The sequence below is a fragment of the Lichenostomus cassidix genome, chromosome 3 (genome assembly GCF_008360975.1).
Source record: "Lichenostomus cassidix isolate B80296 chromosome 3, HeHo_3.0, whole genome shotgun sequence".
Classification (NCBI taxonomy): Eukaryota; Metazoa; Chordata; class Aves; order Passeriformes; family Meliphagidae; genus Lichenostomus; species Lichenostomus cassidix.
The window spans coordinates 20,287,009-20,300,130 of record NC_139483.1 but is presented as its reverse complement, the minus strand read 5'-3'; the positions used below and the strand labels follow the sequence as shown (position 1 = coordinate 20,300,130).

General features: G+C 37.7%; 1 protein-coding gene across 5 annotated transcripts in view; it reads left to right on the top strand.

Moving 5' to 3' along the window:
- KCNK2 (potassium two pore domain channel subfamily K member 2) overlaps positions 1-13,122 on the top strand; it is a 127,273-nt gene that overhangs the window by 87,736 nt on the left and 26,415 nt on the right. For all 5 annotated transcript variants that reach the window (XM_085054823.1, XM_085054822.1, XM_085054826.1 and 2 more), the window contains one exon: positions 12,193-12,353. In XM_085054823.1, the coding sequence (XP_084910949.1) occupies positions 12,193-12,353 (161 nt within the window). The remainder of the gene's footprint in view (positions 1-12,192; positions 12,354-13,122) is intronic.

The window sequence follows — 13,122 nt, the reverse complement described above, 5'->3', positions numbered from 1 at the left end:
CACTCCAGGTGAGCTCTCACCAGAGCAGAGTAGAGGGGGAGAATTACTCTGGTGCTGGTCACACTTCTTTTAATGCAGCCCAGGATATGGTTGGCTTTTTGGTCTGCCAGCACATATTGCCAGGTCATTGAGCTTACATCTGTTTCTGTGTAAACACAAATAATTCATTCCATGGCTCTGTTTTTTTACCATGAGTCCCAGAGCCATACTGAAAAAGGAAAATGGCAACAAACAATTTTTCCCCCCATTTTGATGCTGAGAGATGAAGCTGCAAGATATATCAAACTGACACAAAATGCTCTTCCAAGTATTTCTGGTGCCAAAAAAGAAGTCCTGGTTAAAGTAAGCTAAAAATTGCTAGGTTTCAGTTTGATATCTCAATTCCTTGCTACAAAATTAATTCTTACAGTCTAAGGATTATGATGTCCTCTTGAGGAACAGTCTCCACTAGAATCAGACAGTTGTAGCGTAAAGTAATTAGCGTAGCTTTTGGGTGGGATATTTTTAAAGCAGTCACTGTTTTCCCAGTTATACTGGTTAGGTTCCATTCTGGTTGCTTGAGGAAAATGAGATCTTGTCAGCAAAAGCAGCTGGAGTTGCAAAATGTTTTGAGGAATACCTTTCCATGCTAATTCCGTTTAAATAAAATGGGATACAATTTTGTTTTCATATTTGGATGCAAACTAGTAACTCTAACTTCCTTGTTCAAGCTGAATATAAAACAAGTAATGTTGGAGAAGTATATATTGCATTGTTTTCTTTATTTACAATTGTTATGCAGGCTTCTCCAAAATCAGCTGTTACTATGTGCCAAAAAATCGAAGAAACAAATTTCCAGCATTTGACTTCTTAGAAACCCTTCAGGATAGACATTCTTGCTTATTCTGTGTGATATTCAGGAACATATATTCCTAAATAAAAGGGGCAATCTTTGGAGGGAGAAGATGACATCGAAATTTTTTTTTTCTGGCAAATATAATTTTCTTTCTGAAAGTACAAAATGCATTTAAAGAAAATGAGTGCAGATTTCCTTCTTCATATAGGATTTTTTTCTGGAAATGTAGCCTAATTTCTAGAATTCTAAATTCTATGCATTTTCTTTTCCTAGCTGACCTAATAAGGATATCACAGCAACTAAAATGTTGATGAAAATTTCCCTATAAGTAAGGATGAACCTGAGCTACCATTTGCTTATTCTGGTAGTAGTGGAGTAGTAGTGACCTTCAGTGGGGCTAATTGGCAGATATTATTTTCTGCAGTGCATTTCAGAATGTGATAATAACAATAAAAAAAATTAACATCAATATATGCTATCTGCTGAAAATGCTATTAATAATATTACTCTTATAAGAAAATATATATAAGAATACTGGTGTTGTTACCTCCGTCTTTTAATTCACCTGAAAAGGCTGAATAAGAGCATGGGGTATGCTTTAATTAATGTGTCTTCTCAGTGCAGGGACAGTTCTATGTAAAAGTCATTAAAATTTATTGTCCTTAGCTTGCATAACTGCTGTGCTGTCCAGATTTCTATATGCTTGCAGTTTGAGGGGAAGAGAAACAATATTCTTTTATTCAGGAGAAAGTTTTACTTGTCTTTCAGTTCAAAGAGATATTGTGCTTTTGATGAAGAGGAGCTGTGACTTTCAGAACTTGTACTGACACTTAAGGAGAGACAGAAGAAGTAAACGGAGGGTTTTGTATTTTAAAATTGGCAAAGATACTTATTCAAATAGGAACTAGATCAAACCTTCATCCATTAAACTTAAAACTTTTATATTGAATGACATGCACTTCCCAAAGGCCATTCCCTTTCCTTTTCTGCCTTCATTTTACTATTTGGCAGTGGTAATGCAATCCAGGACTTGGTTTGCTTCTGGTGTCTTCCCGTGGTCAATCATTTGCTTTCATGTGGGCTGTCAGACTCTGCATGGTGTGAAATGCCCTCCAGCACTTTAGATTTAAATAGGAGAGAAGGCTGATAGTCTCCACTGGGATCTAAGGTTGGGGGGAATACCTGGGGGCCCTTTGGCAAGACCAGGGAAGAGAACAGGCTGTGCCTCACAGCCATGAGGGTGAGAAGCATTAAATACATGAGCTGATGATCTGAGGCCAAATGCTCGAGTTTTTTGCCTTTTGATTTTCCCTTTGCTTAATAAATATATATGTATATATAATTTTTTTTTTTAACTCTAGGTTGGTGTGATTGGTCTGAGACCATATGTCACACCTGACTACAGAAGGATTTATACATATCCCATAGTCCAAGCAAGCCTCAGGACTGTTTTTGTAGAGGAAGATGGCTCAGTCTACACTAACTTAGCTATTTGTATTCCATCTCAGGGCTTTGGAGGGTAGGGAAAGAAGTGAAATAATGCTTGAGAAGTATCTTTACATGTAGCTTTTTTTTTTATATTTTTGTTTTAGCGTTTCTTTCCCCCTGTGAACTGAAGTACAAGATTATATAAATATAAGATCTTTAGCCAAAAGCCTTATTCTCTGTCTCATGAAGCATTCTATCCCAATTTGAATTACTTTCATATGTGCATGTGAGGTGATTAGAGAATCTTCTAAATGATTCCTCTAGCTTTGTAAAAGAAAAATAGCTTATATACTCAGAAAAAGGTGTGAAGGAAATAATTGTTCACAATTTTGCTATGTGCTGAAATTCCTGTCTGCTGTAAGTCACACTGACTTTTCTCAAAAGCAAGCTGGGAATATAAACAAAATACTTCAGTGTACTAAAAGCACAAAATTTGAAATTTATTTTGCACTGCCTGGCAATAATAATTTTAATGGCTTTACAGCATGCACAGAGATAATTTTATGTTCAATTACTGCTCTGTTAGGAACTTCTGTTTAGAATCAAAAACTTTTATAAGAAACTTCTGTCCTGTAGATCCCTATCTTTAGACTGCTCTGTTTGCCAAAGAATCAAGTGAGAATCTCTAGAGTGATAGCTCACTAAGTGCCTGGGATGAATGGGATGAAGACATGAAACAGGCATGGTAAGACCCTTTTCTAAATTAAAAAGGCATTGGTAGGATGCTGGTGAGCCACAGAGGGCTCATCTTCCTCTGTCTTCTGAAGCACTCATTCTACAGAGGGCAAACCCACACACCTGCATAGCTTAAAGACACTGAAAATTGTGGAAGCAGAAATTAATTCTAGTTCCTTGGAATATTCCTGCAGTCTTGTAATTGCACTTTCTTGAATTGCTTGGATAATGACATTTTATCAAAAATCTTTTGTTACATGGTTTGGAACTCAAAGAAATTGAAGAGTTGGTGACAGTGTGATTTCAATCATGACAGTGTTGAAAAATCAGTTGAAAATCTGCTAAGAATTTCATTTGACAAAGTATGTGCTTGTTCATATTTGCAGATGTAGATGCTGAAAGAATGAGTATGCTTACAGTTTTTTAAATGTTACCCCAATAGAGATAAATGTAAACATTTTTAAAGCTAAACATACTACTTGCTTTGCTGAATCAGGCATGTAACACATATGTAGTTATAGGTCAAAGTGGGAATTCAGTGGAAGTTATTTTTGTGTGGTGGTTAATTTTTTTTCTGTTTGTTAGATTCTGTATTAGTCTTAATTCCAAAGATTGCTGGTGGGGAAAAAGAGAATGACAAGAAATAGGAAACTGCTTCACACTTTCATGCACTTGGTGAGCCACACTGACAAAAAAAATTTTTTTTTTAAAAAAACAATACTATGAATAAATATCTTCAGAGCATTTTGGTTTAGAAACTTGGTAGTGTTCCTTCTTTTTTAACCTTAAATTTTCTTGTTTTATAATATACTGGTGGGACTGCATAGAGAAGCATTTTTATTAGTAATAATATACTCAGCTATTTGATATTATGTGCAAAATTATGTGTGTGTATATATTTTTTTCTTGAAGAAATATATTCCCTTTCTTATTCCTACTTGTCTTACAAAGATTAAGCAAGTCTGTATTTAAATATATGCAAATGAGGAGTTTCTCTTTCCTGGCAGTCTCCTCACTGCCCATCTTCCCTGGGCTGCGCTCTTTGCCAGGATTTCTCTGCATACATGGGCTGTGCATGTGTAGCTTACCAGCAAGAATAGACACAGAAAGAAAAAAGTGATGAGGCAAAATAATTGCATTTTCAACCACAGAGCTGGGGAAAGGCCTCTTGAAGTGAAACGGGGAGTGTGAAGTAAAGTCTAAAACCAGAAAGAAAATTGTAGCTTGCTTAAGAGGTCAGGGTATCTGCACTCAATTTGCCCACTTGTATTGGCTTGTCACGATCTGAGGTCAAAGTCTGCTGAGTGCAGGATTGTGGGATTTTTAGTTCTTGTTTTAAATCTGTGACTTCACTGACACCAAGGTGTGTTTACAGTTTGTTGCTCTAAGTCTGCCATAGCTTTAATTTGTGAGCACTTTTGCTACATTTTATTTTTTGTAGGGAAGACAGAAACATGTACAGGCAGGGTAGTTTTCCACTCTGCAGGAAAGCATATGGATTGCTTTGCCCCTAGGATGGAGAGGCCAGCAAAGCTTGTTTTACCCAGCACTGAGAATTGATTTATTTGTAAACAAAAATGCAAACTTGTTTCTTCAATTACTTCTAGGGAACAAAAAGGAAAGGTATTGAAGGAAAGCCACCAAACTCTAGAAAAAAGGTTTTTCAGATTTCCATTAAAGTTGTGGCAGCAGGTAGTTTTTGTCAGTATATCTAAAATTCACCATTTTTGTTTTTCTGTGGGTCACCTAGAACAATGTATTTTATCTACACATTGGTATATTGCTAATGAATTTTTTTGCACAGAGAGTTTTGCTTTGTCGCATTTGATATGTATTTACACTTGATAAGAACATGAGGCTAGTAAAAGTTTCATGAAATGGTGGAGTATTAACTTTTTACTTTAAAGTACATCGTGTTTTTGCTAGCTGTGTTAGCCTAGCATCTTGTTCCCATGAAGCAATCTCACTGAGAGGAAATAAGCAAGTGGGAGTTTTTGGGTTTTGGAGCTGATTCAATTTTGCTAGAATAAGAATTAGAGGTAAAATTAATGCAAGCAATAACAACAACAAGAAGGAAATAACTGAAAAACGCACAAAAGTTCTACTACCGATGAGCTGTAGATACTCTTTACTGGGCGAAGTGACAGCTGAATGAAATGCAGAATCTGTACTGAGAGGAGGCAGAGCCATCTGAGTTGATGTTTAAGCTTCTAACACTATTTTAACAATCATTACCCAATTTCTTCAGAAATTGCCTTAGCAGCTCAATGTGAGCTATTGAATACTGCCATCTCCATACAGAGACCTTTCTTGGAATACTCCTTCACCTCTCCAGCGCAGTACTTTGACTTGAAGGAAACTTACTTTCTATGAATATTTATAGCCTGTTCTTTTGCAAGAAGTTTTATTGATTTGATTAGTGCTCCCACAGAACGCAGATGAAAAGAAACCAGTGAAAGGAGATCAACCTCTGTCTTGTCAGTTCTTGAATATTGTACACTTTATTAATGTCAGTCTAGGCTTTCCTGTTATTATTCCTAGCTAGAAGAGAAGTATTGGTAATGGCTTTTTTTCAGGCTTGAGACAGAACATCATAACCTTCTAAATCTACTTGCAGTTTTGTGACACAGAATTATGGGCTAGTGGTAAAAATCAGAATCTTGTGGTTTGGAATCCAGAGAATAGCAAACACTCAATAAACAGCCGTAATTTGTGAAAACATGGTTCCCAATTCTCTGACTAAAATGATGAGAATTGGCTTCTGGAAGCTGGAGTGGGTGAGTGAAGTGGTTGAGTCACCAACCCTGGAGGAATATAAATGATGTGTAGCTGTGGCACCTAGGGACACAGTTTTATGGTGGACTTGGCAGTGTTAGGTTAATGGTTGGACTCACTCTTTAAAGGTCTTTCCCACCCTAAGCAATTCTAGGAAGAAATTATGCCAAACTTCTGTAAAGCAGAGATTTTCAGTTTCATAGCAGACCACGGTTTAAAACAGTGAGAGCTTCATCCCTGTTGTTGCACAGGGCTCTTCCATCAGCAGGATTCATGCAGGAATTTCTTAAATTTAAAAGTTAAATTATTTTCTGTACATGCAGTTGATGAATTAACTTGAAGGAGGAACACTATCTGCATACTCATGATGGATCCACAGGCAACAGCTTGTGAGAGAGGGCTGCAACACATAGTATGTGCATGAGTGAAAGAATTCATGTGTATATATAGCACAACAATGTTGTACTTTTGAAGCAAGAGTACTTTTATTCAATTCTTTTGGAGATTTAGATGTTAAAATAATCTTTGTACTTATTCAACCTTCAAATTCTCTTGCTCTATGCTCAGGAATGCACACATGTTGGCCCTGACAGGAGGGGAGTGCAAAGATTTTGTAAATATTGGCAACATCTATCCCTGTGTATCTCTATCTTGAGCAAGCCTGACTGAGGGTCTTTGAGGGCTTCAGATGACAAACTTTCACTTATTAAGGGTCAGTGTAATGCACAATCCTCAGCCGCAGATTTGGTCTGAGTTATGGACCTAAATGATATAGATTTTGGACATTCTTTCCCTCTGTGCTTCAGTTACCTGCCTGTAGCTGAGAATAGGAATTTTCTAGCTACTTTGTAATGCAAATTTGTTTGTAAATATGCAAATATAGGACAGGCATACACAAGCATGTCAAACTGGGAGTGTAGGATGGAGTTAAGGAAAGAAAAAGGGATCAGTGAGAAAATGTGGATTTTTTTTCCACACAACGAACACAAAAATGCAAGTTTTACTGCTTCCACAGTGTATGCAGGGATTTCCCCATAGCCAGTATGGGTACAAACACTGCCTTTTTGCTTAATGATTATGTCTAGATGATTATTCATGCTAAAATGGTTATCTTATTAATCTGTGATTAAGTGCACATCTCTGGTTTGGCACTGTTGGACAGGGATGTATTTAATGCTAATCTCCTGACCCCAAGTGATCATCCAAAGGGAAAAAAGTATTTTATCTTCTAGAAATTCAGTGAGGTACCTTTCATAAAGATTCTGTCAGTTAGCTCCTTAGGGCCTGGAAAGAACTTCTTTTGATCTCTTAAAATCAATTTGGCATTCAGTATCAGAACACACATGTGCCCTTTGCAAAGGGTAATCACTGCAGTTGAGCTGGGTGGTCAGGGTGGATGTGACCCCAGGGCAACACTGCTGTCAGTGGCACAGTTTGGTGGCTGAGGCCAAAGCCATGGCAGCTGCTTGCCCTGGCTCCAGCCTCCTGGGATGCAGCAGCCAGGAGCTCTGCCTTTCCTCTGGCTCTATGAAATCTCAGTATCAACTTTCTGTAATCCATTTCTGTGTAATTAAGAGTGTGCCTGTTCACCACATCATTTACGAGTCAGTATTGAGCTGTTCTGTCAATGGCCTGCGTATGCAAATCTACCACTGAGAGTAGTTTCTCATACCTCAAAATACATGACAGTAATTTGGGATAATCTTCACTTTTTGAAACCTCATGAATTACCTTGTGTAATTTGAAGTTTGTCAAAAACACAAGGAAAGCATTCGCTCGTATTTGAATTTACATTTCCTTGTATAGAAAGAAAATGTTTCAAAACTTCCCCAGAACTTTCAATCCCACTTGAGGTATTTGAAATAAAGGAATTGTAAGTGGTAGAACTCTCTTCCAGTCAATTTGGCAAGTAAAATCTAGTCTTAGAATTCAAAAGCACCTACAGTCTCTCACATGAAAAATACTTAATTGCAGCTAGATAGTTTCAGTAGATGCCCTGCTTTGTCTAGGAGTTTTATGTAAAAACGTGCTCATTTGGAGTCTCTGTATTTCTAATTCCACTTCCAAAATGTGTATCTATAAGAGTTTTCTGAAGATATTGGTTAACTGGAAAGCAAAGGAATCTCTTTCTCTACTTAAAACAGAAAAAACTCCACTTAAATTAGTTTTCAGTCTTTTTATGAAGGTTTGAATACAAGGACACTCATCATCTAAACAAAAGTGGCATGTCAATTGTATGAGAATTTATAGCATTTCAAGCTTTTCCATACTGCAATATAACCTCTTGTTTGTCATGGAGGGGAAGACTCAACTAAATTTTGAAACTTCAAACATTGTTTTGCTCAAAAGCAGTAATATATTTATAGTTATTGAAGTTACTAATATCAGCTTAATAGCAAATCTGCTTCTCATGGGAAAGTTACAGATACTGTCATTCTCACAGAAATGTGTCAAAAAAACCAAAATGAAAGTAAAGAATTCTATAAAGTCTCATTTTGATTGTTTCTTTTTTTCTTTTCATTTTGCATATCCCTGTTTCCACCTTGTATTGCTGACTAAAGGGATTCAGCTTCCCTTTGAATCTAATTTGAATCTGAGAAACTTCTACGGGTTTGAAGTTGAAGCCATGGAATATGTTATTTTCATATTTCATATATTTCATATATTCTCATGTTATTTTGTTGAATGGGGTAATTAATTACAATCTACTTGCAATGACCTTTTATCCTTAATTCACTCAGGGGTTACTGGAAGCTCCTTCTCAAATGCATTCCTTGTCCACAGTTGCTTGTCAGAGACAAGTCATTTGTCCATGAAAGGCACACTAAGAATTCAGCAGGACATGAAAGGGATTTGGTGAAATTAGGAGGCAAATCATCCTCCTGGTTATGAAAGTGAAGTGGGGAGGGTACATTGGGAAAGGACAGTCTGAAAAGAATACTGACAGTATTCAGGATGAAACTGATCCCCTTTGGCAAGTTAAATTTTGTACTCTGTACTGTTCATGGCAGATAACATTGGTTAAAAAGCTTTGAGGGAAGTTTTCCAATAAATATAGAAGTTTAAATCAAGCAATTTGTTTGTTTCCACAATCAAACCCAAGCATACTGGTTGAAGTGGGGCATGAACTGGTTCTAGGAACTTCCTTCCCCCTCAGTAGAAACAGAGGAAGGGATGAGCTGCTTAGGACTGAGGGTGTGAAGAACAAGCAAGGTACTGAGGCTGCCTGTGCCATTGCAGTGTGCACGTCCTGCTCCCATCCCACTACCATCCCATCCAGGGAAAAGGCAGTAGACCATGCTGTGATGTGGCTGATTCCCTGAGGTTTCTCTGTGAGCAAGGCAGCCCTAGCCAGACTTTCTGCTGCATCTTGAGTAGAAGGGGAACTCGGAAGTGAAAACATGCCAGGGAGCTACTGCAGTGGGGTCAGACATTCCTGCCCTTCATGGAGGGGAGCTCTGTGGTATGTAGGAATATGCATTGCTATGACCATGTTCTCCTCTCCCAGCACAGTGCCCCAAATTAGGTTTTCCTTGACTTTTACCTAGCAACAGAATTTTCTTTTTTGTTTTTATTATAATTATTTAAAGAAAGAAATAATACTTTTCTGACACAAACCTCTTAGGAATTACATCAACCATATGAAATATAAATACGTTTCCTCTCCCGTTGTATAAATAATGGATTAGGTTTTCACTGGAGAAGCTGAGAGTAGGATTTAAGGACAACTTGTGTAACTCGCAAAGTAGGCTGTGGTGTACAGCAGCAGACTGTTACAAAACATGACACAGTAGGAAATGTGATTAATGTGTGATGGAAACCCCTTGGTAGATCAGGTCACTAAAGTACGTATCCTACCCATGGTTTGTATTATGCTCAGTGAGCATCTGGACAGAAATAAACTGTTACCTGGTGGAGTATTATTTTATCCAGTAATGGGTGAGATTTAACCATACATTTAGTCATACAATTTCTGTTGTTTATGGAAGAAAAGTATTTGACAGTTTTTAGGATGAAAACCAAGAATTTGAGTGTTAGAGTAGCACCATCCTTCCTTCAAGGAAGACGTGAGTCTGATTTAGGGAGAATACCCAGAGCTGAATGTGAACTTGGTGTCCTCGTAGCAATTAGCAGCAGATGAGGAGCCTGCAGCAGAGAAACAGCCTCTGTAAGAGCTGTGGGATGCTCACAGAGTGCCTGATTGTTTCATGGGGCCAGCCAAGCAAAACTGCCTGCTTGCCATGTGCTCCACTGGGCTGGTGTTTTGTCACCATTGTGAGACATCACTTTTGCAGAGAAGTAAATAAAAAGCAATTGCCAAATCCCCTAGCTTGAGTTTTCTAAATCTGGTGTATCCAGACCCCTGATTCTGAATTGCATTAAGATCTCAGTGGAATTACAACCTGGAACAATTCAAGCTTCTGTTGAGGCATAAACAGGCATGTTTATGAAAACAGAGTAGCTTAGATCTGTTTGTCCCCATTTTGACTGGTGATGAGCTAATTTTATTTTAAAACTTGAATCTTTGCTCCTTGGTGCACGAAGGGACAGAGTGAACTCTGTGGAGCTGAAATTTCTTGAATTATAATTTTAGTTACAAGAGTCAGTTTTAGGGAAGCATACTAGGTTGATCTAAAGTTGCTGTGACTTTTTTTCAGTTTTCTGAGCCAGACTTTTTTCATTATATTAATGCAGGGAACATTTACAAGGACTCTGCAACATTGTAGGACTCTGCAACCTGTAATTGCTATTTCCTGTGATTTTTGTTCCTTTCATTTAGTTTGACAAGGTTTATTAGTCAAGATTTGGGGAAAATTTTAGTATCAGCTTTCTTTTCTCTAACTGAATTCTATAACATTGAATTTGTTGTTTACATAATTGCTATCTGAAAACTGATATTAGACCAAATTATCTAGGAGTAAAATAAATTCCCAGTGTGATTTATTTTTATTTTAATGAATCATAGAATGACCTGTGTTGGAAGGGAACTGAAAGATCATCCAATTCCTACCTCCCTGCCATGGGCAGGGACTCCTTTCACTAGACCAGGTTGCTCAAAGCCACATCCAGCCTGGTCTTGAACACTTCCAGGAATGGGGCATCCACCCCTTCTTTGAGCAACATGTTCCAAGTTTTGAGGGACAGCTTTGTTTGGTGTACTGAAAGGAAAAAACAGTTTTGGTAACAGAGCTTTGGTGTACCTTACTTACCTGAGAGCAGAACCAAAAATTAAGGTAACAGATTTCATAAAGAAAACCTATATTTTAAACCAATGTGCTCAGAATATTTATATACTAATTCTGATAAATAGCTAGGACATGCATTAAATGTGCTTTTGTAGAACTTAGTCACATTGTGAAAAAATATTTAGCTACTTTAAACATAAAATTTGCCGGTCAGGTTGTTCACGGGAAAACTGGATTCTCTTTGAGCCATTTGTGCATATATGATGTATTTCTTACGAAAAATTTACGACACTAGGGCACAAGTTTCTCCATTGCATGCTGATACACTTTATTTTTTATTTACAAGTTATTTTTCTAAAAAAAAGCTTTTGTCTAATTTTGAAAGATAAGCCTTTCTCTGACAATCCATCTTGCCTCCTCTGAAGGGCATGTTGTTCTGCTAAAAAGTGAAAGAAGGTCAGAAATTCTGGGGTGTTACTGCTACTGCTCCCTTAAAACATGAGTGATCCTTTGGAGGAAAAACTTTTGAAATAAAACTCAGGTCTTAAGCTCACAAAACTTGTCTGTAGGGTTCTGCCTATGTGACCTTGTCCAAATCATTAAATACTGATCCTGGGAGATGCATTTGAGGGCATTCCACAGGTGCTGGGGCCTGTGCTCTTTGTATGTCACTTTTTCTGTTCTGAGTGAAAGAGCAGCAATTGAGCCATCAGAGGAATTTGGGTTGCTCTTTTACACAAGCCTGTGGAGACAAAATGATTTGCACTTTCAAATGGACAGAGCCGTGAACTGTTTCTCTAAGCTTTGTTTGAAAGAACCAAAGCCTTTAATAATGAAGAATCTAGGCAGTCCCATTTATGGTAGAAATCCCTGTTTTGTTCATCCAAGTGGCTTGGAGTTTTTTAAGTTTGCTTCACTTTGATACTTGGCCATCTGAAGGAAAATTGTGTGCTGTTTACAGATGCTGCAGACAGTTCCAAACCTAGTGGCAACACTGGCAGAGGCTAAGGCATAGATCAACCAATTGCTATTAACTCCATGTAGTAGATGATAAGAGAGTAGCTCAGAGAGGATTGTATGACCTACATTTTCATTTAATTTCTCACCGTGTTTGCTGTGTCATATGCTTAACCTGGTTAGCCTGTTTTTAACTGTTCTGTTCCTGCAGTTCTTTTAAAATGTATAATGTAATACGTGTAACCTCTTAAACACCTTGAGTTGTTTGTAATTTAGGCTTTGGAAACATCTCCCCACGCACACAAGGTGGAAAGATATTCTGTATCATCTATGCCTTATTGGGAATTCCTCTGTTTGGTTTTCTGTTGGCTGGTGTCGGAGATCAACTCGGGACAATCTTTGGGAAGGGAATTGCCAAAGTAGAAGATACCTTTGTTGTGAGTATGCTGACTGCCTTTGGTTGTTTTGCTGCTTGTTCTGGCTTTCATGAATGAAATGAAAAGCCTGAGAAACAGGTTATAGCTCATTGTTGCAATCAGATGTACAGGCAAATGTAGGAAGGACTTGGCAGAGTCTGAACTTGCCATTGAACACCTCTGAGAATTGGGTGAAGACCCATCCCCTGAACTGATTATGGTTGGGAAGAGGAGTAAGATCCAAAGGATTTTATTTTTGCTCTGCCCTTGTTACTCGTAAGCTTGCTGTGATGCTTACCCTTAAAGGTTTTTATATAGATGGTGATAAGAAATGTATTCACTGAGATTTCTGAAGCAGTGAATACTTGGTAACCAACCTGGTAGCTGTTTGCATTGGTACTGCAAGTGTTAGCACTGGTTTTCCAATTCAAGCCCTGGCCTTGCATGCAGGACACCTCTCCTTTATAGAAAGGGTCTGACATGGCTTTGTTTCTGGTGCAAAGCAAACTGGGCCTGTGCTGAGTAGTCTTATGCAATAGGCAAACACAGGCTTAAAGCTTTTTTAGAAAAGGCATGTATTTTTGGCTTTGAAACATCAGTTCATGTCCAGACAAGGTACTGGTGAATAACATAGAATTCCATTGAGATTTGTCCAAAAAAGGCAAGGACGTTCCATAAAAACATTTTATAATTTCTGTGTTTTCATAACTGATTTTTTTTCTTAAAAGTATAGATCATCTGCGATCAATTTTTTTGTATTTTTTGCTCATAGGGATAATTTTTTTCTTTT